The following is a 22,435-nucleotide window of genomic DNA, read 5'->3' on the forward strand; positions in this document are numbered from 1 at the left end:
AATTACCAAGAAGCAATGGATCGACGCTTGTGTTTTTTTGAAAATCAAGTAATCTTCAGAAGTCTGTACTGCCACCAGCTGGAGGAAGCAAGGAATGCAGATGGGGGGAAAAAAGGAACCGGCTTGTGACTCCTTTGGCTGGTCGGTAGAGTATCTGAACCACGAAGAGTAACAGGTTTACAAATAATAAATTATACAACCACATGCTCATGATGCTGTGAGTAACGAGAATGGAGGTTGCAGTCAGTTTGCAGTTTACATCCATGTCTGTTCAAAATGTATTTTATAAGGTATCAGATCTGCATAAACGCGTAACATTATTGAAGTATGCATTTCCTTTTTGTTCGGTCCCCCCTCCCAAAATCAGAAATGTTTTTACATTTTGCCTATTGTTATTTATTATAATCAGAATATTTATTCGTCAGTTGGGGTTGGGGCTAAAGACGTGTTTTGTAGGTCCCAATGACCACCAAAATCTAATAGATTCACAATTGAGAGAGGAAAATTATGGCAAAATCAAATGACATTGAGAGTGGAGACAGGCAAATAGCATTGGAAGAAAACATTTCTTTACTGAAACAAACCAATTCATTTGACAAATTCCTTCAGTTTATTCTCCTCAGGAGGAGACAAGGAGAAAAGACAGCTCATCTCCTGGGCAACACGAATCCGCTTGAAATAGACTACATGACATTCACACTTGACAGGTTTCTGTGAAAGATACAGATAGAACATGTTTTACAAAACAACGCAGTAAAATAGAATAGAAAATCCCCCTCCCCATGTACAACTCTCTTAATACTTTATGAATATAATAAATTCATTCTCCACTGGACTGATGAAAGCAGAGTCCTTGAACTGGAAAAGGTCCATTCCTCTGTGTCTCACAAGCCCACCATGTCCTGGTAACTAGTGCAATGAGACCAAAGAGCTCAAAGGCCGCTCAATCCGTAAGACATTTTACAAACCTACGGTTAACATTCTCTTTCTTTTACAAATACACAATGGCATCAAGTAAAAAAAAATTCCAGCGTCCTCAAAAACAACTTAAATAAAAGTGCAATGCACAACTTTCAGTAGGAGAGCGAGGGAACAGTTGGGTAAACAACGCTGTTATAAATCTGAACCGGTTCTTTAAAATGTGTCTGTATTGTAAAAAAAATAAAGCCCACATCATCAACCTCAACCTCGGCAGTGGTGACCTTCTCAAAGCACCTTAATAAATAGGCAGGTTAGAACAAGCCCCACCCACTTTGTCTAAATCAAAAGGTAAAGGAATGGAGTTCGAGCTGAGAGAAGAATCAGAATTAAATGACATGAAATATTCCAAATTTATATTATTTATACTCTTTTTATATCCATTTGTCACAATCATGTTGAATGGTGTGGTACATGCTTCTACTTGCGCATGTGTGAAGTTATTGTTATTTTAGACAACAGAACTATTCTGTAATAACGTTTTCATGTCATAACCCACTCGGGAGCTGAATATGTCCAATACTAAGCATTCAAATGAATTGATTTTTACACCGTACAATCTAGAATCAGCTCAACTCATATATTGTAAAACACAGTTTTATGGTCGAGTTGCAAACCCGGAGAAAAGGGGAGAATTATTATTTAAGAATTATTCTGTGACTCTACAGTGATAGAGGTCATGAATTGAAAGCATGTCCGGCCGATCAACAAAAGATGCTAGTTGTGCAGAATTTCTTTGGGTACAAACCAAAATGTGTCCTTTATCACCGATCACTGAAGAGCTGTCGTGACTATCTGGTCAGACATGTCTCTGCCCTCTTTAATCGGATAGTTTCAGAAAGAAATTGAAATGATTACCTTTTCAATGATCCTATGTTTGTGTTTCTGTATTTTCACATGCACACAGCTGTAAAAAACCTTAAAAATGTAAAAATCTACAATTTTATTAAAGTATCAAAAGAAGAATGGATTTGGTATTGGTACTTTAGAAACACGATTAATTCTTTCAAGAAATGGTCAGGTACTATTTCATGAAGGGTGGATGGGAATAATCCCATTGTTAAAAGGGGATTAAAAGGATTTGTTGAGGAGGTCATTGATAATTATAGCGTTAGCATAGAGCTATGCTACCGACACATTTAGTACCCTTTTGTGTTGGATACAGCACTATTTTCCTATGGTGGGCTCTTGTTGGTTTGCTTGTATAAAATGTAAAGGAATGTTTTGCTCTGACGGTGGGCAGGAGCACCAGGAATATAAAATGGGAAATTATACTGCTTTCTGTCCGTTTTCATCAGCACAACAGAAAATGCGGATTTCTGTTTGTTTTACAAAAAGCTAACTCCAAAGCTAACTCTCAGCTAGCTGACTCCAGCGTGCTTTACGGTTATACTCGTCTAGTGATAGGATTGGGTCTACTCTTATTTTATTTGAATAAAGTAGATACAGCAAAATAGGGTGAAGCTAATTTAGGGAAGCCAGCTAATGGTAATCCACCCTGTAGTTCTACACATTGAGGGCCATCCATCATTCTGTAAAATTGAAACTCCAGCCTGGAGACGGGCTTTTTGTCAATATCTAGTTTTTAGGACTTCCTCTAAAATTAAAGATCACATGGTGATATTCATAGCAGATTTAGCCTGCTGAGAATACAGAGCCTGACAGGTATCAGGGGAGGTCTTTAGATGGAATTAATAAATTAGTCAAATAAAAAGTAAAAAACAGGAATCAAAGAATAATTGCAATAAGGATGTTAGTTTGAAAGTTTTTATTTAGCCAAGCTGGAAAAAAACCCATCTGAAGCTGATACCTGTCGAGCTCTGATAGAAATAAAAATGGAGATACGATATTTAATTCTAAATAAGTACGCTGCAGATTTAATTGAATTTAGTTAAGAGCAGTTAATTTCACATTAAAATCTAAATGTTTTTGCTTCTTAATTGTATCTGTCTTTTGTCATTTTATGTAATGCCAGGGCGGGATGCCGTTAATCCTTTTTGGGGACAAAAGAATTACAAATCCTGCTTTATCTTTGGGTGCTGTCAATTAACTGTCATAGTTAGATGAATGAGAGACAAAAGAAAAAGGAGAACAGTCACAAGTCATCTGGAGCTACACTCTCAGTGGCTAGCTGCTACGTTAAGGTTACATTGAGCGCCGTTCAGTCTGTCAGTGCTGGTGTGTGTGTGTGTGAGCAGAAGCTACTCCATGATGGCTCTGTAGATCACAGGCTCTATGTAGTCCCCCCTGTAACGTGAGTTGATCACTCTCTGCCTCTTTGACTGCTTGATGATCTCCTTCCCTTCAAAGATGCCATCAAATCGCATGTCTGAAGCTTTAGACTGCAGAGACAAACACAAGCCCACATTTATTGGCTTTTGCACATTTCAGATACCAGCTTATTTTCTGTTAACCAAACACAAAGAAGTCAGCTTGGGACGTTTGGGTTGCACATACCAGTCTTGATTTGACTCTCTTAGGGAGCTCCTCGTCCAGAGCGTAGACGTCATCTCTCTTGGCTGTTAGCTGCGACCCATCCTCGAATTCCACCTGCATTCACCAAACGATGAACATCATACATTGTCCCTTAAATAAAATCACTCCGCTAGATTCAAGGACTCCCATCATTCGCCTTTTCACACATGCCCTGGTTCTCACTCCTGGCAGGGCTCTGCTGACACTGGCTTCTGAAATCATCATTACTTTAAATATGATTCATATTACTGTCATCATAAACCAACATCATTCTGCTCTCCCTCCCCACAGAAGCCTCTGTGGATGGTGGTTCTATCTGATGGTGGTTGTCCCTGCAGTGGTCCTGCCGTACACGTGTTCTGCTACTTGCAACTACTTGTATCATCAGGATTTGAATGTATTGTACATCTTTTACATTGTTGATTCTGTACACATGACATCCATTGCAGTCTGTCCATCCCGGGAGAGGGATCCCTCCTCTGACGTTCTCCCTATGGTTTCTTCCCTTTTTTCCCCATGATGTGAGGGTTTCGGGACAGAGGATTTTGCATGTGTACAGACTGTAAGCCCTCTGAGGTAAATTTATCATTTGCAATTTTGGGCTATACAAATTAAAATGAATTGAATTAATGCTAGAAATGAAGGAGTGGATGGTGGAGTACTGCATGCCTTACAACAAAGAGGTGTACTGGCCATCTAGTATACCAGAGAGTGCGTACACGGCTTTCCCCCCCCCAATTAAATGGTAGGAGGAAACCAGTAGTCGCCCCCTGGTTGTCAATAGCGAGAACTACTCTGGAGACTTCACACGCATGGTCTGTACAGGCAGTGTGTGTGTGTGTGTGTGTGTGTGTGTTTGGGCAACAATGTGTTTTGTGAAGTCACAGTAACCTTTCACCACCAACATCTGATCAGTTCCTTGATTCTAGTTGGACTTTGTTGCCAAATCTGAAGACATTTCCAGCGGATGTTTCAGAAAAACCACGTTTACGAGAATTGATTGAACTAACATAATACGTCTGGCCAAGCAGCAGTGCTTGGAGTACAACTACAGAGAGACAGACAGAGACATAAGGTTGTGTTGAGCCACAATGGACAGATGTGTGACTGGTGTAAAGCTCACATCAGATGATAGTCTGTCCCAGCTGTAACAGGCACTGCGACCACCACAACAACAACAACAATGACACAAGTATGAAAATATAACGAGGCATATCTGTCCCTGGGCTTTATGAGCACTATGGTCGGCCAGGAAGGGAGAGCGCAGTTTGTGAGTGTCTTAAAATAGTGCAGGCAGACTGTATGAAGCCCACTAAATTGAAAATACAGTAATGTGTTATTATTTTAGAAAAATAACTATTTATTGTAGAGTGTATATATTATGATACAATTAATCAAAAAATTACCTCACAAATTTCTCTCTGTCGCACAAACACTTACCAGGTACATGTGGATAGCATGCGCTGCCACAAATTTGGCCCCGTACACCAGGCTGTCCGTCCATCTCACCTGGACCACATCACCTTTGGGTGGCGGTCCAAGCTGAGCACAGTCTCGGCTCTAAAGAAGCAAACACACACGCACGTTGCAGAGAAAAACACCCTTAAGAAATTTGAAGCATATTGAATTTTGCCGTTTCCATACAGCTTTCAACACTTCATGTAGTACATTTTCTTTAAATGAAAAGTGAAACCCACAACTATGTCTTCGGGGAAGAGATTGTCGCTGAAGGAGCCGTCGTCGAAGTTCACCTCGTAGAAGGTCTCCTTGGACAGCTGCACCACATCACACTGGTAGTAGCGGCCATTCTTGTGCTTGCATATCACCTTCTGACCCACCGTCAGTTCGTGCATGGTGGCTTTGTTGCGCTGTCAGAGGAGAAATCCCATCGTTACAACTTACGAACACATCAGACCCGTTGACCACGCTTCCCCTGCTGCACCAGCAGAGACTAAAAAGGTTCACAGCCCGTCAGCAGGCGTACAGACTCCCAGATAGCTCCTTACCTCTATCTGAGTGGGGCCCTTGTGTCGACAGCAGGTGACGTGCACCACAAAGGGCCACTCGTCGGGCTGCATGAGGACTCCTGCGGCCTGGGCACAGGTGGGGTGGTAAGCGGTGGGACAGCGGCCGTGGGAGCACTGCACGCAACAGCCGGACGCCTTCTTCATCCTCTTCTTGCAGTAGTAACATTTCTGTATGAACAGTCAAACACAGGGTCTGTGACTCCACGCAAAGCAGGCTCTCACACACACATCTACTCCACATTGTACAAAGATAATCCAAATAAATACATGGAATTTTGTGGTCACAAACTGATGGACTGATATTCTTCTTCAGGATTTTCTGGTAAGAGTGCAGAATAGTGTAATTATGGCAAATCGACCAGACCCTAGAGTTGCAAAGCCGTAGACCATCACACTACCCCTACCATGTGCAGTGTTTACTGTACCATTGTGACAGGGGGGTGCCACCCTCCTGAAATTCACATGCACGGCAGTTCCACATATATGCGCTGATGTGGTGCTCGCACCAGTGGAAAAACTACTATCCCCCGTCAGCCGAACTGTTAGCCCGACTACTACCCCCCCCCCCACTCATATTTGTGCATATGTTGGGGCAGAACACCTTGCGTGTGGAGAAAAGAAAAAGTTGTAAACCTATGGGAAACACCAATGTGCTCCTGGAGAAAAAGAGAGCGGTGTAAGCATGTCAGGGCAAACGCACTTAGACGAATAACTATGACAGAAAAAAACCTCCTAGTAATAGAGGCTGATCCAGGTGCTCCACTCATTAGACATCCAACTTTTTCTGAACAGGAGAAAGTTCAGGGAAGTGACCCCTAACAATAGTTTGTGTGGTTTTTGGTTGAACTATTATTTTAAGCTATAGTGAAAAACAATTCCTGCTCAGAAGTTTCACATTGAAAGCATTCCAACAGGTCCAAAAGGCATTATCTTAAACCTAGTGTGAACAGGTGATCGTCATGCTTGCTACTGTTTAAGACTATTTCATTATTTCTTCCAATGGAGAAAGTAAGTGCGACTTCCGTTGAACTCACCAGTTTAAATCTCTGCAAAGGGATTCCACTTAAGTCCACAGGACTTCTTTCAGTGATGTTGACAAAGCGTGCCTCCAGCACAGCCACTGCACACAGCACATGTACCCACCTGAAACACACAGAGAAAGCACACAACTTGTTAGGTCAGTAAGAAGGTCGTTCGGTTCGTGGATTTGACATGTAGTGTGTATGCTGCTGGATTCTCTGTTGTGTTTCCCAGTAACATTAGTCAGATTTGATTTTCACAGAACTCAGAATCAAACCTTAAAGAATTTTTGTCTATTTGAGTTTAAATTGCACACTAACACATCGTTTAAATGATTGAACATTTTTATTTCAATTGATAAAGTTTTGTGTGTGCTAGTATTAGGAAGATCAAAGTTCATCTTTAATATCTATTTCATGTTACTGTGAGAACATTTTAATTTACTTTCACTCAACACTCATTCTCACTGACTAGAGCTTGCATTATTGTCATATCAACCTCTTGAGTTACAGCTGAAAATCTTGAAAGTCCTGGGCCAGGTGGAAGTTTATGCCAAATTTTCAGAAAGTCCCTCCAGGAGATATTAAGTTCACAAGAACGGGATGGACGTGAGGTCCCAGCCCCCTTGACCTTTGACTGACTGAACTCAGTGACTTTAGACGGATGGCCCCAAAACGTTGCGCTTTTTCGCCAGCACGGATGCATAAAAAGTGTTTTACCCACAGGTGTGTAGTACTAGTTTGTAAATGTGGAGTAATGTCAAGATGTATGGATCAGTTAGCAAGTGACACACCATCTCATTCAGTTGAAAGAAGAAGAACTTACTTGTTGTTGTTGGCTTTTTGCAAGGCTCCACCTCTAAGCAAACACAAACAGCAATTCTGCAAGTAGAACGTTATCATGTTGTCAATCAACTGTCCAAAAAAACCTACAACATGTGAGCTACTCGGTTCCTGCAGAGGAGCTTGCCTCTGCATAGCACTGGGAAGGAGGCGTTTCTACTATACAAGCTTTATTAGTCTGAACGTTGATAAAAAGACAGTGAGGGTAACGCATAACAGTGTTTCAGCTAGAGGGGGTTGGGGGGAGCACTCGGTTAGTTTCTGAACTTGAACTCGGAGTAGGAGAGGTACTCAGAGTTCTACTTGCAGGAGAGCAACTTGTCCGATGGTCACAAATGCTTGTCACACATATTTCTCTCCGCTCTCTACCACACTTTTTCAGGGGGGTGGGGGATCATTTCATTGGGGGGTTTGCTGTTGATTTTGTTAATGGTAGGGGAAACACTGCATAAATATGCCCGTAGACTGCTATAAACAAACCTTCACAATGACGGATTGTAATTTTGTTATTCAACTTTGAAGTCATATTGCATGCATTCATTTGTTGTACTTAGTTCAAGTTTGTGAGGGTCCCATGATAGGGGATATCGTGCACCGATGGTAAAGCCTGACGACCATTTACAAGCTAACGTCGGGCAAGAGACCTTTAATGTGGGAAGGCTCAGGAGTGAATGACAAGTGGTGTTATAATAAAAAGTACACAACTTACTGATCTTATTTGTTTTGGGGAATGTAGATTTCTGACTGACCAAATAGAAACTACCACAACATTCATTTTGAACGCAGAATGAGCTTTTATAAAAAAAATAAATAAGGTACACAGATTTTGTGAAGAACAAGACAATGAACAAATAACCCATTTTTGTGGGGCCATGAGAAAAGATGAAATAAGGACGCACGTGCCTGCTGGTGTTACTGACCTCATTCATGGCGTTGGCCTTGCAGCGCACACATTTCCACTCCTTGCTCACACTGGCAGGATCTACACCGTAACAGCCTGGGATACCAAAAAACACAGAGACACAGTCGGACACACTGCTGTAGTGGCTGAGACAATCACTGTCGTCTCATTAGCTCAGTTGTTAAGAACTTAGAACTTAAGTGGTGTTTATTGACAAAGGTCTGCTGTTGGTGTCTAACTCTACAGTGGTCATGTGTGTGTACTGACTGGTGTGGACCCGGATACTGCACTGTGAGCAGCTGATGAGGAGGCTGGTTCCGTCTTCCTCCAGGTGAGGTGTGACGCGCTGCTCCTCACACTCAGAGTCCTCCTCTGTGGTGGTGGTGAAGCACATCTCCGGGATCAGAGGCTTGGTCCGCATTCTCCCACCGGCCAACATGACAGGACTGTCTCTGCTCACACATTCAGTCTGAAGGCAGCCACACGGACAGAGCACTGAGCAACAAGTAATGTCTTATTCTGAATATTTATCAGGTATAAGACATTATCAGGGGCAGTTATGGAAGGTTGGGCCCTGAGCAGGAGATACTGCTCTGGTACAGACTATCTACTGATATGTGTGGAGCGGCTGGTCTATGTGTTGGTGTGTGAGTGGGAGCGTCTGCTCTGGCACAGACAAATCTGCTGGTACGGGTGTAACGTATGGTTTGTGTTGGTGTGTGAGCAGGTGATACAGCTCTGGCACAGACTACCTGCTGGTATGTGTGGAAGAGCGTGCAGATGCAGCAATACGGAGCTTTGGATCCCATGCACTGGTTATACACTCTCTCTTTCTTCAGGTTGGGAGGTCTGTTCTGCCACAGGTGAGCCAGAGGTTTAGTCCAGCTCTCCCCTTCCAAAGCACCCTCCTCTGCTGGGGGGGCCTCCTCCGTGGCCTCTGAGAGATGGAGAAGCAAACAGTAAAGTTAGCATACGCATTCATCGGAAGTTTCGTTGACTGAAGTCTCTGAGTTATTAGAAAAAATATATAAATCTTTACACAAAGGAAACATGTAAAAGTCTTCTGTAGAGGAATGCACTGGTGGGAAAGAAATTATATTTTCTACCTGCCCTTATAAAAACATTACCTATTATCTTGCTGTGTAAAAATATTATTTAACAAAAATAAGAACACACATCAGGTTATTGTTTCTCTGTTGGATTTTGTCCTCTTTAAAAGGTCAAAAGAAAAAAAAAATGCATCTAACCAAACAGTGAAGCTATTCACAGAACTTGACCAAAAGTGTAGAGTATTAGAATTCCACCCGTCTTATTATTACCATTAGAAATTCAAATAAAAAAAAATTAATTTGATCATAATCAAATTGTTTCATTGTAATGTCCATCAAAATGACAGACTAACGTGACCACCAATTCAGATCGAATACCAATCGGCGGATGATATTCTCTTTCATAACTATTCATCTAATGTTAAGTGTGAGGGTGGGGCAGTCCAGTTAGGTTGCTGTGTTGATTCCACAGACCTTCATCACTCATACAGTCCTTTATGAGGGGATGGTGGCCTGGAAGTTGTCCTAGATCACTGCCTGGGTCTCCTTCTCCGGCAGACTCTTCTGCTATCTGCTGGAGAGACACACCCTCTATTACAATCTCCACCCAGCACCACAAGTTTCCAACTGACCACAGTGGAAGATCAGCACTTTTCCATGCTTAGATACCACAAACCTGCACCTTATGGGGAACATTTAGATTTTCATTCTTAAAGATTCTGTAAAATCAGGTTTAGTTTTCAAGTGATTAAACTCTGTTAAACTTCAGTGTTACTCCTCACCTTTCTAGCATCTGTTTTAATTATAAAACTTTACTAGAGTCTGTAGAAGAACGCAACCGGTGGTAGCTCAGGCAGACCTTCATTCTCGTTGTGAACACTGGGCACTGAGTTTTTGTTGTTTTTATTCACTTGTAACACGATCAACAAAACTACCATCAATGGTGTTAACACATCAGGGACTCTAGTTCTGGTTTTAAAATAAGACATCACACTCTAAGTAATGCAAAGAGGCCCTTTAAAATACAAAAAAAGTGTTCCTACTGCTTTCTCTCATTGAAGTCATTTTCCGATCAGACATGTAAACGTTCATAAATACTCATGGAATTAAACACGTAGATTCATGGACATGTAAGAATGAACAATGAAGCAATGAACATGCTTAAGTTTTGGTGGTGATTGCGTGCGGATTAGACCGATGATAGAGATAGTGATGATAGCAATAGTGATGCAAGAGCTTTATAAAATATGAAATGTACTGAATTAATGGTTGGAAAATAATAGTGGTTGAGAGGCTAAATATCTGAAAAACAGCTCCTTGTGCCTTAGTATGTGAGGAACAGCATTGAAGTGTGTGTGTGTGTGTCCACTCACTGCTTTGGTAACATGTCTGCTGTCTAGCTCTGTCTCAACATCACTGCCGTCACTCTTGTCGTCCTTCATGGGGGGAGCTTCTCCTTCTCCGTAGTCTCCTTTAGCGTAACTATGAACATGCAGGACGTCCGCTGGGCTCATCGTCGTCTGGAAGCGCTTATGCGCCGGGCTGCAGCTGCTGCTCAGCTGAGGCTGCGGCTTCTGTTCCTGCTCCTCCTCCTCCTCCTCCTCTTCGGAGAACGAATGCAGCGGCCGGCTCACGGCTGGCTCAGGAGGACATGCAGCCAACAGGCCGTTCTTCTCTTTCTTTGATGCACTTTGTCTGTTTGAGGTTTTCTTAGTGCTGGCTTTGGACGGAGATTTAGTCGGAGACCTGGGGTCTTTGTCCTTCTTGGGCTCGGTCTTTACTTTCACTGTGTCTGAAAGAATAAATCACAAGCTATATTACTGTAAGACTGACACTAGCAGATTGTCACAAAGAAGTCTCTTTAGAATGCCTTCTATCATCTACAGAATCCACTGTGCTGGTTACTCAATGCTTGTTTTTCCATAAAACTTACACACTCAATCAACTGTGATGTACCTTTGTCTGGCTTGACTTTTGTTGGAGAGTCTGTGCGTGACAGCCTTGCCTTCTTTGGCTCCACCCCTTCCATCGCAGTCTCCTTGACAGGCACCTCAGCTCTGATGTCTCCGGAGGCTTCGGTAGCATGGAACTGACGCTTTGTTCCGGTCTGAGGATTCGGACTGATGCATGGGACACATTAGTGAAGACAAGCCCGACATGACTTCCCAGAGATAGCCAAGCTCAGTGAAGAACATGTACGAACACACAATCTTCAGGTTGGAAAAAGACTGCAGTGAATCACCACAGCCACAGATACTTTCTTTAAATCAGACCATAACTCTCATTTTTGCTCTACCACACTTATCTAAACATTTGCTTATTTTTACTTGATAGATTTAGATTAGTTATACTAAATGTGGCTCAACTGATAAATGAGGATTTCTGTTTAAATTACAAAATCAACAGCCCAGCACCATATGAAGTAAAGAAATGTAGCCCCACATTATTGCATCACTAATTATGATCTATATAATGTTTATGGTTCTGAATAATGAGTAATTTTATCACTTCAAGTGATTTGAAGTGACTAAGAGTTTCAATGGAGGATTTGAAAACAAGTAGTTTTACACAGCAGTATTGCTTCTTTTAATCGAGTAAAATATCCTTGTCCAAATCAAAGAGTCACACTACAGTATCAGGGATGATGGCTCCCTAAACTGAATAAAACAATTGCAATTATTTAACTAAATTTAACTGCTGAAAACTATTTATAGTTTACTATTAGGGCCGGGACTTAAGCGCGTTAATTACGATTAATTAATTATAATGTGAATTAAGATTAATTAATTACACAAAAAATAACACATTAAACATTTTTTACGCATTTTTACACTTATTTTTTGCACCGCGGAACGTTTCTCACTGGATGAGTTTCGGAGGACCGATTATACTGGAGCACCAACTAGCGTTCATGACTTCAGACAACAACAAACCACAGGGAACATGAATGAAGAAGCTGACGAGACCGTGTCGGGTGGCCCCCTGAATGGGAAATCTTATTATGATAAACACACGGATGGAAGCGTTGATAAGAGCATGTTTGTGTGGAAGCTATGCAACAAGGAATTCGCATCGAGCCTCAAGTATCACCTCAACGCAAAACAATTAGCAGCTAGCGTGGATGTTAGCCCGACGTTAGGACCCACACCCAACCCACACTGCACCAGATGACTGGTTTAAGGACCAGGGTATCTAAGACCACGTCTGAAAAAATAACAAATGTTCTGAATGTACTTGAAAGTATTGGTCTACTTCAAAAAACATAGTTTACAGAAGGTCTACTTACCTATAGGCTACCTGAATTTCTGAAAGTACTATATTTCTAAATATGCTATTGCTACACTTGTCTGCTGGAATTGGTTGAACAAAAATAAAAATCCATGTGAAAAAAATTACTTCTCACTGTTCTCAGGTCAAATATTTATGCAATTAAAATGCGATTAATTTCGATTAATTAATTACAAAGCCTCTAATTAATTAGATTAATATTTTTAATCGAGTCCCGGCCCTATTTACTAAGATATATATATATATATACAGTATATATATAGAAATATTTCTATTTCACCCAAAGAAGTCACACATAGTGGGGGGTAGGACTACAGACCTTTTGTCCTCCTGGTCAGGAGTAGCGGGCTCCTCTGATCCAGCCTCCCTCGGAGGCTCTTTGGGGAGTTTTTTGGGAGGCTCGCTCTTCTCTTCTCTTGGGAGCTCAGCAGGCTCCGGCATGACTTTGGAGTGGTCGATGGCAGCGTTGTCTTTGCCGGCCTTCCACAGCTTGTAGCGGTCGGGCTGAAATTTGCGGACAAACACATCCATAGAGATCTTCACCATGTCTTGACGGCAGGAACACTGGGAAGAAATCAACAAATGCAGCACGTCAGATCTGAACAGTGCAAAAGAAGCCTTTGAGAAGAGTTTGGCTCACTGCTGGGCGGATAAAACTCTTTTAAGTAATTGAGATACTCCCAAACCTTGCTTTGAAAAATAAGATCAAAATGTTTTTGTGGTTAAATCAGATTAAGACGAAAATTGAGTGGAACCGAATGGATCCATTGGAATCAACACCATCTTTGGGACTCCATCTTTGGGGCGAGATGAAAATGAATCATGCAAGAACCATTCGTACCAACAGACTTGTTTTTTTAGATTCATAGTAGAGTGACTTAGGAGAATTTGCTGTATTCCGATAAAAAGATCTAAAAAAATAGAATATTGGACAAATGGGGCTGAATGCACATCCTTCCAGCCAACCCTGCCGTATATGATGAATGAATGAAACTATGGTTTGGTTCAAAGACTGTAGTCAAAGACTGATGATATATACTTGGGTTTCTAGATGAGAACCCGCTTTGGTTATTGTAAAACTATTGTGATCTGTTGTTAAGGATTATTTTAGCTTGATGAAAGTAGCCATAATCTTATTTTGGCGATTGTCACATGAGCCAGGTGTGTAACAGAACAATTACATCATGAACCAAGTGCATCTTTCAAATTTCAGAACCCAACAGCGCCTTAGCATGGGATTAGTCACAAGACGACTACACTGGAATGGGGTTGGTTTTTGTACCAGTGTCGCCTGTTTGCCGTAATCAATCCATCGCTGGGTGGCAAAGTTGGTCGACTCTGCACAGTTGAAGCCGTGGTTGAATCCAGCATGGTAACCGAATGGGAACGTCACGACAAACTGCCCGGCCTCCTGAGTGACCTGAATGGAAACACACAGAATAAGAAGACACGCAACGCTACTTTACAATACTTTTTGTATGTCAGGAAGTCAGCCCAAAGTAAATGAATGGTCACCTTCTCGAATGGTATCCCAAATTTCTTCAGAATTGAGGGTGAAATTAAAGTCATCTTATGGCGCAGGAAGGCTTCACAGCCCTGAGCATTCCCTGGAAAGAAACCTGGAAAAAAAGGCTCATCATCGTCACTTTAAAATAGCAACTGTGAACATACAGTACATACAAAAACAAATATTTAATAAAAATCCAGACCTGTTCTAGGAAAGGTAACCTTAAATGACCTACGTTGTCATTTGGCACTCTATAGAAAATACAATTAAACAAAATTAACTGGATCTTCAAGGGGGGCTGTTTGGAGGGGGCGTAATGGTAACAGAAACACTGGCGTTCATCAAACACATCAAAAATCAATGAAGTCGTGCAGGAACCCAGCACATACCTTTGGCAAGTCGTTCCAGTCGTTTCCCATGCTCTGGTGGGACGACGTACCTGCAGAACAAGAAGGCACAAGTGGGTCAAAAATAATATTGACTAGCAAGTTGAGATATCCGCTTGTTTGTGGTGGTCAAGGCTTTCACAGAGGCATGTCATACCCATTTGTATAGAGGCTTTAAAAGGTTGGATCTAACATAGGCGTTAGGTAGTTAGGCAGCTCGGAATTCATTCGGTAATATCTTTTTTGTATTGCATAACATTACATTGGAACACTTCCCCCAATACCCCTCTTTACTGAGGAGAACATTCATTGGAATCAACAGCACTCTGTTATACCACCGATATAGGATTCATTGATGTTGTTTTAACACAACATATATGAAATTAAACAGATTAAACAAATTAGTAAAGGTGATTTGTTCATCAGTGTCCACATATTCTCACAGGAATGTATGGTGCTAAATCATGTGTTTTAAGGGCAGACCCAAGTGTCCGCTACACACAGTAAGGTAACACAAGTGTTGTAACTGTTTAATGTGGGGTGTAGTCGCTGGACTGGACAATTGTAAACGTGAAACATGGTTGAAAACCTCTGATTTAAGGTATATTACTGGGGGACTGAGACACAGACTCAGAGGAGAAACTTGAAGCACAACTTGTATGCCATTCAACTCTGTTGAACAGAGCTCAGAGTTTCCTAAAACTCGAGAACCCGAGCGAGCTGAGCGAAAGGACAGACGGAAAAAAAGTTGTGTATCCGCCTCATTGCACAACCACGGGTAACCCGGCATGTTACAGTCACTTTGTAGTATCTACAGTGGTGATTTGTGAATAAGAATTATTGGTCAGGTTGATTGTATTTCTACATTTAGGCTCTTAAAACAGATGCAGCAGTGTGCGGCAGTGTGAGAGTGTGTGAGCTACTGTACCAGGTCTTTGGCTCTCCAAAGTGCAGGTAGTTGATGCTGTACAGATCCATGTCCTCTGTGTGCCATGGAAAGGCACTCTTCCACATCCCAAAGTACAGGTAAGGTGTGTTGACTCCTTTGATCTTGATCCCGCTCTCGTTCTCCACCGTGTCCAGAATGGTGTTGAGGCGGCCGATGTTCCATTCAGCGACATCCTGAAAAAAGAGGGATTCAGCGAGGAGTCGCAGTGACGTGGCTCCTACAGAGTCTGCGAGAAACAGTTGTTTCCAAACGATCATCACTCACTGGGTCGTACAGGGTCCCACTGACATCGGCTCCATAAAGGGGTGGGTTAAAGGTCAGGTTCTTCCAAAACTTCCTCTCCAGCTCGTCGAAATCCACGTATCTGGGATTGCAGAACCTGCAATTAAGACCCCAGGTGAGAGCTCGTTAGTTTATGGAATACACAAAGTTTAACAGGATTGTCTACATCATATTCTTACAGCCATTGATGCTCATTATTTGACCATGCAAACTGACTTTTCCATATTGGAGGTCTTGCGAAACTCGAGGACAGTCATGGGCTTCTTCTGGATGTTGTATTGGGTGAACAACCCCGACTGGCCGGTCACTACCTGCTGAATGGGAGCGGGGATCACCAGGTCATCAATATCGTTATAAGTCTTTCTGGGTTTCCAGTCTTTGGGTGGGATAACCTGCAAGAAAACACAAAGGCAGGATGAAAACTGGCTGTATTTCAGAGAAGAGCAACTAAGAGCAATGAGAGTCTCATGATGCGGTTGTGGTAGAGATGGAGTTATGAGCTGTGAACAGGTGCACTGTCCTGTTTCACGTCAAGGGTAGCGGCAATGGAAAATGCTTCAAATATTGAGTTGGAATTAACTACTGAATTATTAGTAATGTGGAGTGAGAACCACACTGCGGTCTGTTTCAGAGGGCTGCATTGCCTGTCAGCTAACGGTCATTTAGTTACTTAGAAGCTTGGAAAACAGGAGGAACCAACTTTAAAGCCATTCTTTTTTTAAATATGGATTTGATTGAAATTTATGCCATGTTTCCTGTGTTTTTTGTGATGTATAGTTATAGATATTTAAAGCAACAGTTAGTAATTTTAATGAAACTAAACTTTTTATCATCTGCTCACACTCAAAAGTAAGTTACATTTCAGAAAACCCATCTGCTGCCCAATGCACTGTTCGTTATAGGGAGCGTGCTCACCTGTGTGTGCGCACATGTGTCTGTGTGTTCCCACTCTGCCCATTGCAGAGAGCAGGGGAAAATTGTAAACATAAAAAATAAAATACAATTTCTTCAGGAGGCGGGGCTGCTCTCTATATAATGGTGGGGGAAACACTGGTAAGTTTACGGAAAAAATAATAAGTCAACCTATTGTTTTAAGATGACAAAATATAATAAATGCAACTCACTTTAGACATTCCAGCTTTGTGGGCTCCTTGTGACTCCATATAGGCAATGTAGCGGCTGAAGTCCTTGAACTCCTCCTTGGAGGGGGTGAAAGTCATTACCCTGGAACCCATGCTCTGAGCCGGTGTGTCTGTCATCTTGGGTTTTCCAACTCTGATTGGTGGAAAACATTGACATGATCATCCGTAATGTATCTGACCATCTGTGGCACACTTCAATGCCATTTCTTAAAATAATTTCAGTGACCCAATCTGTATCATCACTTGACAATAACAGACCATCTTGATTCAGTAACCAGGATTCCTGATGGTTTGTTATTGTCGAATCAGTTCACAATCACTTGACAATAACACACCATCTCAACTAAATTGAAGTGTGTTATTCACAAGTTACGGAGGCAGTACCAGATATACTTGTGCCCAATGCTACTAAAAGGATAGCAGTAGTGTTGTACGAGCTACCTAGCCTCAGTCAGTGGACTACTTGTGGAGAAGAGCAAAAAGTCCTTCCATTTTTGGATGTTTGGAGAAACGTTGCAGAAACGAAAGTCCGAGCAATATACGTTTTCTGTCATGGGAGTGTTCCCTTTAAACTTGTTTGACAAATAACGTTCATGAAACATTTGTTCTAATTCTGTGTTTCGAATAGAAATACACTAAGCCTGCACCAAGTCAAAACATGGTATAACGTTATAAACCCAAAAGACCATTTATAACTGTTATCATTTCCTATGTGAAATCAGCATCAACTGATAAGTCCTTTTTTAATTCACCCGAGGTGCTTTTTAGCTACGACGAACTAACGAATCCAGTTTAAACCAGCTATATTAGTTATTTGAATTATAACAGTTTTTTTACGACTGGGAAAATGTTCAACTTTGAGCCAACTGGCAACATATTCCAAACTCTTGCATTACGGACCTTACTAGCAAAGCCATTAATACATACCGGCCCGCCGGGGCCGGCAATTGGACAGCATCCTCACTAATGTCGACGCTCAGTGTGTGATTGGATGAACACCACGTCTGTCAAAGACAGACGTTCATCGGAAAAATATTTAGCTAACGTTTGGCCGCTAGCTAACATGCTAACTGAAAGATAGCTTGCTTTGCGTCTAAAAGTAACCGCAAGAAAAAACACATCGCTGAAAAAATCAAGAGTAAACTGCAATGAACTAACATGTACAGTCAATGCAAGTCGTCCTGTCAAACCGGATAATCTGATTGGAAGTCGGATAACCGCTATGTGTGTAGGGTACTCGAATCTGACAGCTGCCTCCGCTCTCGGCTAATCAACTAGCAAACATGGCTTGTTGCTGACCGTCAGTTTCTTGCACCCAAACTTAAGAGCTACTCCTAGTTTCGAACGAACAAAATAATTCTCAAGTGACAAACACGACCTTACACAAGCTGAAGGAAGTTTTGTTTTGTTTTTTTCTTTCAGAGCAGGTAGTAGAGTAGAAGTACAGACATCATCAGTCCGGGTGGAAAAGACAGTCCTCCATTATTCCGACGACGCATGCTCAGTGTGTGTTTGTTTACATAGCGCTCAGTGGGCGGGGCTTCGATGGTCCTCCAGCGAATCTCGACGTCCTCTCTCTTACCGACTGTGTCAGCACCAAAGTTTTGTCTATGTGTCATTTATTGATTAAGCTATATGATATCAACATTAAACTAATAAATCGTATTCTTACGGACTAGAACGGACTACGAGAAAAGTATATGAACCTGTGATTAAACTGTGATTAATCAAGCCTTGTGTGAGACAGAGATTGATATTCATTGAAATTAAGAAGACTCTCCAGCCTAGCACATTGAAGAGACATCAAAAACTGTTTGTCTAACCAACAGCTTGTTCTGAACCAAATGAGAAAAAGGCATCCTGTGAAACCAATTGCAAAGTTGCACTAAATTTACCTGCAAATACAAATAAACAATAAACAAATAAATTGTGTCCCCCATGAAAAGGGGAAAAACGTTATGAATGTCCATACAGGTAAGGAGGGCTCACTGTAATGTTTCTGAATACAATGACCTTCTATAAAATCCATATAGTGATCTAAATGTTACGTTTTTATATAGCCCATAAAAATGCACACAACGTATTACTAGTACCGTCTTCAAACTGCTAGTAGTATTGCTGTTGTGATTGATATTTTTCCCTTAAGATTAACGTTTGTTCCCTAAATTGATATTTTGATTGCTTCTCATGTTTTGTCATTAAATTATATTCTATCTGTCTCTATGTATTTAATATTTATGGAGTCTACCATCAACATTAGACACAATTCTGCTTGTAGATCCAGAGTGGCAATAAAAAATCTGGAATCATGACAAAATAAAAGTATGAACTTAGAAATGAGCATGACTTAGTGATAACAGAGCGAAGATAGAAAATAGTTACATCACATTGATATTATTAAAAACCCTTTATTCAACTTTAACATCAAGGTCTTCAAGACGTGTTTTTCTGCTTTTTATTAACAAATACAAACAGATCATGTATACAACAGAAGGGACCCCTCTCTGAAATGAATCCGTTAAATGGTCCACTTCATCCAACCCTCCCGTCCCACACACACACACACACACACACTACACATATCTGTCCATCTTCAACACAGCGAAGACAGTTGCACTCTGACAGGTCATGAACAGGGATCCAGTCATCTCTTTGAAAGCATATGATAACAGAAAGGTGCAGGTTATGAGAGGAGTGTGGAAGTCTGAAATGTGTGGACATCACCAAACTACATTCCCATATGATCGACGCAAGCTTTTAGATATCAACACAATGTTCGGGAAATTTTATGAAAGGAGTTTGAGCACATGCCAACAGCATTGAACAATTGTGTTTGGCTGATACCAAAAATGTAAAGTCAATGAAAGTGAGTGGGTGCCCCCCCCCACCAGGTCCGATGTCAATCCTTTCAAATAAGCAACAGGTTGGACATTATGGGAAAAATCAGATATGAATAACAACGCTGGATATTCTACAGCATCTGTATTTCTTGCCAACAAATCCCACGTGAATTGATCTTACCAACAAGTAAAGCTTTGTCGATCGTCTTCCTTTGTGACAAAGAGCTCTATTAAAAACCCATCAGCGCTCTTACACTGGGTGACATGTTTCTTTCATTTCCAGTTTATTTTCACCTAATCCCACAATGACTCATTAGACCAGTCACCTCCGAGGACTGGGTCACCACCCCCGAATGGGTCAAAGCAGATATTAGTGTGGCTAAAAAAATAAGCAGAATTTCCTGCATTGTCTGCGGTGCACCTTTGAGCCCTGTGAGGGAGCCTGTTGGTTTGTATTGTTCTGACAACTAGATCCTATTTATAAGCGGCCCCCAACTCGAAAATAAAATACTTTTTCTTAACCTAAGGTAGGAAATTAAAACAATGAGAAGCCTTTTAACTGTGCATATATGCATTGATTTGGTCTCATTTATAAAGTAATGCATTATACGTATATTTCTCATAAATGGCTGTTGAACATAATATAAGTTGACATTTGTCATTTTCAAAATTTGGGTCCCCTTAAAAAAACATCTTTAGATCACTTAATGTACAGTAAATTAATCCACCGCTTCAAACAGTCCCCAACTAATGCACTTTGTTTCAAATGAACAAATCAATTACTTATTTTTTCTATTGATTTATTTGTGAGCTGCTGGTATTTTAAAGAATATTTTCAATAGGAACCAATAGGCCAGGAGCTGAGAGACACAGAATTGGGAGAGCAACCCCATCTTGGTTTTAGCTTCTGTGGGATTTCCTGACCATGAGAAAAAATGGAGTCACAATTTTCTTCTGTAGCGCATGTAGCATGTGATCAAAATGCCACTGTGTTCAGTGTGCCTGAGTCTGTGTTGGGGGGAGCGCGACCATTTCCACCAATTTCAGATTCCTTTAGTTGAAAGTCTCCACCTTTCCGACGTCTTTGAGAAAATGTGTCGACACTTGTTGACTTGAAACATGCTTGCAGTTGTTGAGATGTGAATAGTCTTTGCATGTTTATAGCCAGGTGTTAATTTTATACTGCGTTTACTTGATCGGTTTGTGAGATATGTTCACCCTTGTTCTGTTGGATATCAAAATGACCCACTTTCCCCCGAAATAAGATCAATGATAACATCAGAATATCATATATATGGTACGAAATAAAGTCATTAGCAGCTGTGAGTATACGCTCTCCAGTATTAATGTTCAAAATACAGGTCCTCTGTGCTAATAAAAATAATAAAAATATAGGAAAGAAAATCATTAAGACATAACAACCAGTGTAAGTGATTACAAAATAAATTGTGAATATTCATAACAACATAGTAATGATAAATATAAATGAAAGAGCATTTGTTTTTGCTATAAGGAGAGGCAGAAACTAGGGGGGCGGGAGTCTTCAGTCAGCAAGTGGAATGACCACAAGTCTTTCGGGGGCAGGTTTTTGGAAGGTTTTGGTGTCAGGTCTGTGGCAGAATCATGGCACCGGTCCAGGAGGGCGTCGTCCTGTCCCCCTTTCCTCCCACCTCTTATCGCGCCCTGTCCCGCTGTGGTCATCTCCTCGTACTGTAGCCTCCTCATCGGGCCTCAGGCAGGGGGAGGGGGGAGGAGGCAGGTGGGGGGGCTGGTTGTGTAGAGCAGGTGTGGCTCAGAGGAGACAAATCTGAGGACGTCTTTCTGTGTGGCGTTATGTTGCATAGTGATCGAAGCTTCCCAGGTATTCCAGAGCCGCCCGGTAGCACAGCTGGTACTGCTCCTGGGGATAAAACAACACACGTTTGGGTCATATTGGTCTTCAGCTTTCAAGGCTGACTCCAACCCGGGTTATATCTACTCTGGAGCTGTTGTATCAAAACACTAAAATACAACCTTTAGTGATGCTTTAATTTATATGCAGCCGATCATTTAAAATAACGTTAAATCCTGCAGCCCTCTTGTTGGAGGTACAGGATGCTGCTTGGACCACATTGTCCATCCCTCCATAATGTCCACTGTAGGCTGTGGCGCTGTGTCTCATGAACTTTGCTCATCTGGAGTCTGTTCTGGTTTTTGTGTACTGATATTACTGATTGTGCTATGGCATTTCTGCTGCAGCAGCATACCTCTGTCTGCACCATTGCTGGCCTCTGAGTTCGGAGCGCCTTGACGGTCTGGAAGAGGTCCACCACTCCCTCGTACCTCATCCTCTCCAGGACGATGCTCAGGGTGACGAACACACCGGTCCGCCCGACTCCAGCACTGATGGACAAACCGATCAGCGTCACACACACATACACATCTGCAGAGCAAAGCAGGTAGCTGGCAGCTCAGGATCCTGTTTGAACCGTCTTTGACAAACACACTTCTGAAAATGACAAAAACTTTTTTCTATCTATTCTAAATACTGCTTTGGATAATGGGAATTAGGAGTTGGAAGTTGGGACCCAACAGTGATACAACCCAATACGACCAATAATATATCCTACCAGATTATTTTTTTTCCTGGTCTTTTCATTAAAATCTCTAATCTGTCAAATGGGAGGGTTATTAATTTGTTGACTGATAAACAAGCTATTTGTTGACTCAAGTGCCTCTTGAATGAATGCAAAAAAGTCAGTTGACAAAT

At 41.6% G+C, this 22,435-nt stretch overlaps 2 protein-coding genes across 11 annotated transcripts in view; both read right to left on the bottom strand.

Moving 5' to 3' along the window:
* Positions 1-268: 268 nt before the first annotated feature.
* On the bottom strand, positions 269-18,359 carry LOC119216579 (lysine-specific demethylase 4A). 2 transcript variants are annotated; one of them, XM_037469558.2, is made up of 22 exons: positions 18,230-18,359; positions 16,829-16,979; positions 15,921-16,096; positions 15,687-15,801; positions 15,402-15,595; positions 14,477-14,526; positions 14,096-14,199; positions 13,863-14,000; positions 12,900-13,144; positions 11,249-11,412; positions 10,666-11,084; positions 9,767-9,863; positions 8,996-9,180; positions 8,511-8,712; positions 8,263-8,339; positions 7,326-7,381; positions 6,515-6,623; positions 5,460-5,648; positions 5,151-5,321; positions 4,894-5,013; positions 3,436-3,528; positions 269-3,320 (listed from the first exon to the last, which is right to left on the bottom strand). In XM_037469558.2, exons 2-22 carry the CDS (start codon positions 16,961-16,963, stop codon positions 3,180-3,182), a joined length of 3,180 nt encoding a protein of 1,059 aa, XP_037325455.2. In that variant the 5' UTR covers positions 16,964-16,979; positions 18,230-18,359; the 3' UTR covers positions 269-3,179. The 2 variants fall into 2 exon arrangements, with proteins under 2 accessions (XP_037325455.2, XP_037325454.2); XM_037469557.2 differs by having other exon boundaries at positions 9,767-9,866.
* An 875-nt stretch (positions 18,360-19,234) lies between these two features.
* Positions 19,235-22,435, bottom strand: part of ptprfa (protein tyrosine phosphatase receptor type Fa) — a 230,788-nt gene continuing 227,587 nt past the window's right edge. For all 9 annotated transcript variants that reach the window (XM_037470081.2, XM_037470080.2, XM_037470078.2 and 6 more), the window contains 2 exons: positions 21,933-22,068; positions 19,235-21,586 (listed from right to left, as the gene is read on the bottom strand). In XM_037470081.2, coding sequence (XP_037325978.2) covers positions 21,518-21,586; positions 21,933-22,068 — 205 coding nt within the window. In that variant the 3' untranslated portion in view covers positions 19,235-21,517. The remainder of the gene's footprint in view (positions 21,587-21,932; positions 22,069-22,435) is intronic.

Source organism: Pungitius pungitius, chromosome 7 (genome assembly GCF_949316345.1).
Source record: "Pungitius pungitius chromosome 7, fPunPun2.1, whole genome shotgun sequence".
Classification (NCBI taxonomy): domain Eukaryota; kingdom Metazoa; phylum Chordata; class Actinopteri; order Perciformes; family Gasterosteidae; genus Pungitius; species Pungitius pungitius.

Coding starts and splice junctions, on each gene's coding strand:
- LOC119216579 (XM_037469557.2), bottom strand. CDS start 16,963: ATGACAGACACACCGGCTCAGAGCATGGGTTCCAGGGTAATGACTTTC. Junction 14,527..15,401: donor TTTGGAGAGCCAAAGACCTG/GTACAGTAGCTC, acceptor CTTGTTCTGCAG/GTACGTCGTCCCACCAGAGC. Junction 8,340..8,510: donor CAGTATCCGGGTCCACACCA/GTCAGTACACAC, acceptor TTGGTATCCCAG/GCTGTTACGGTGTAGATCCT.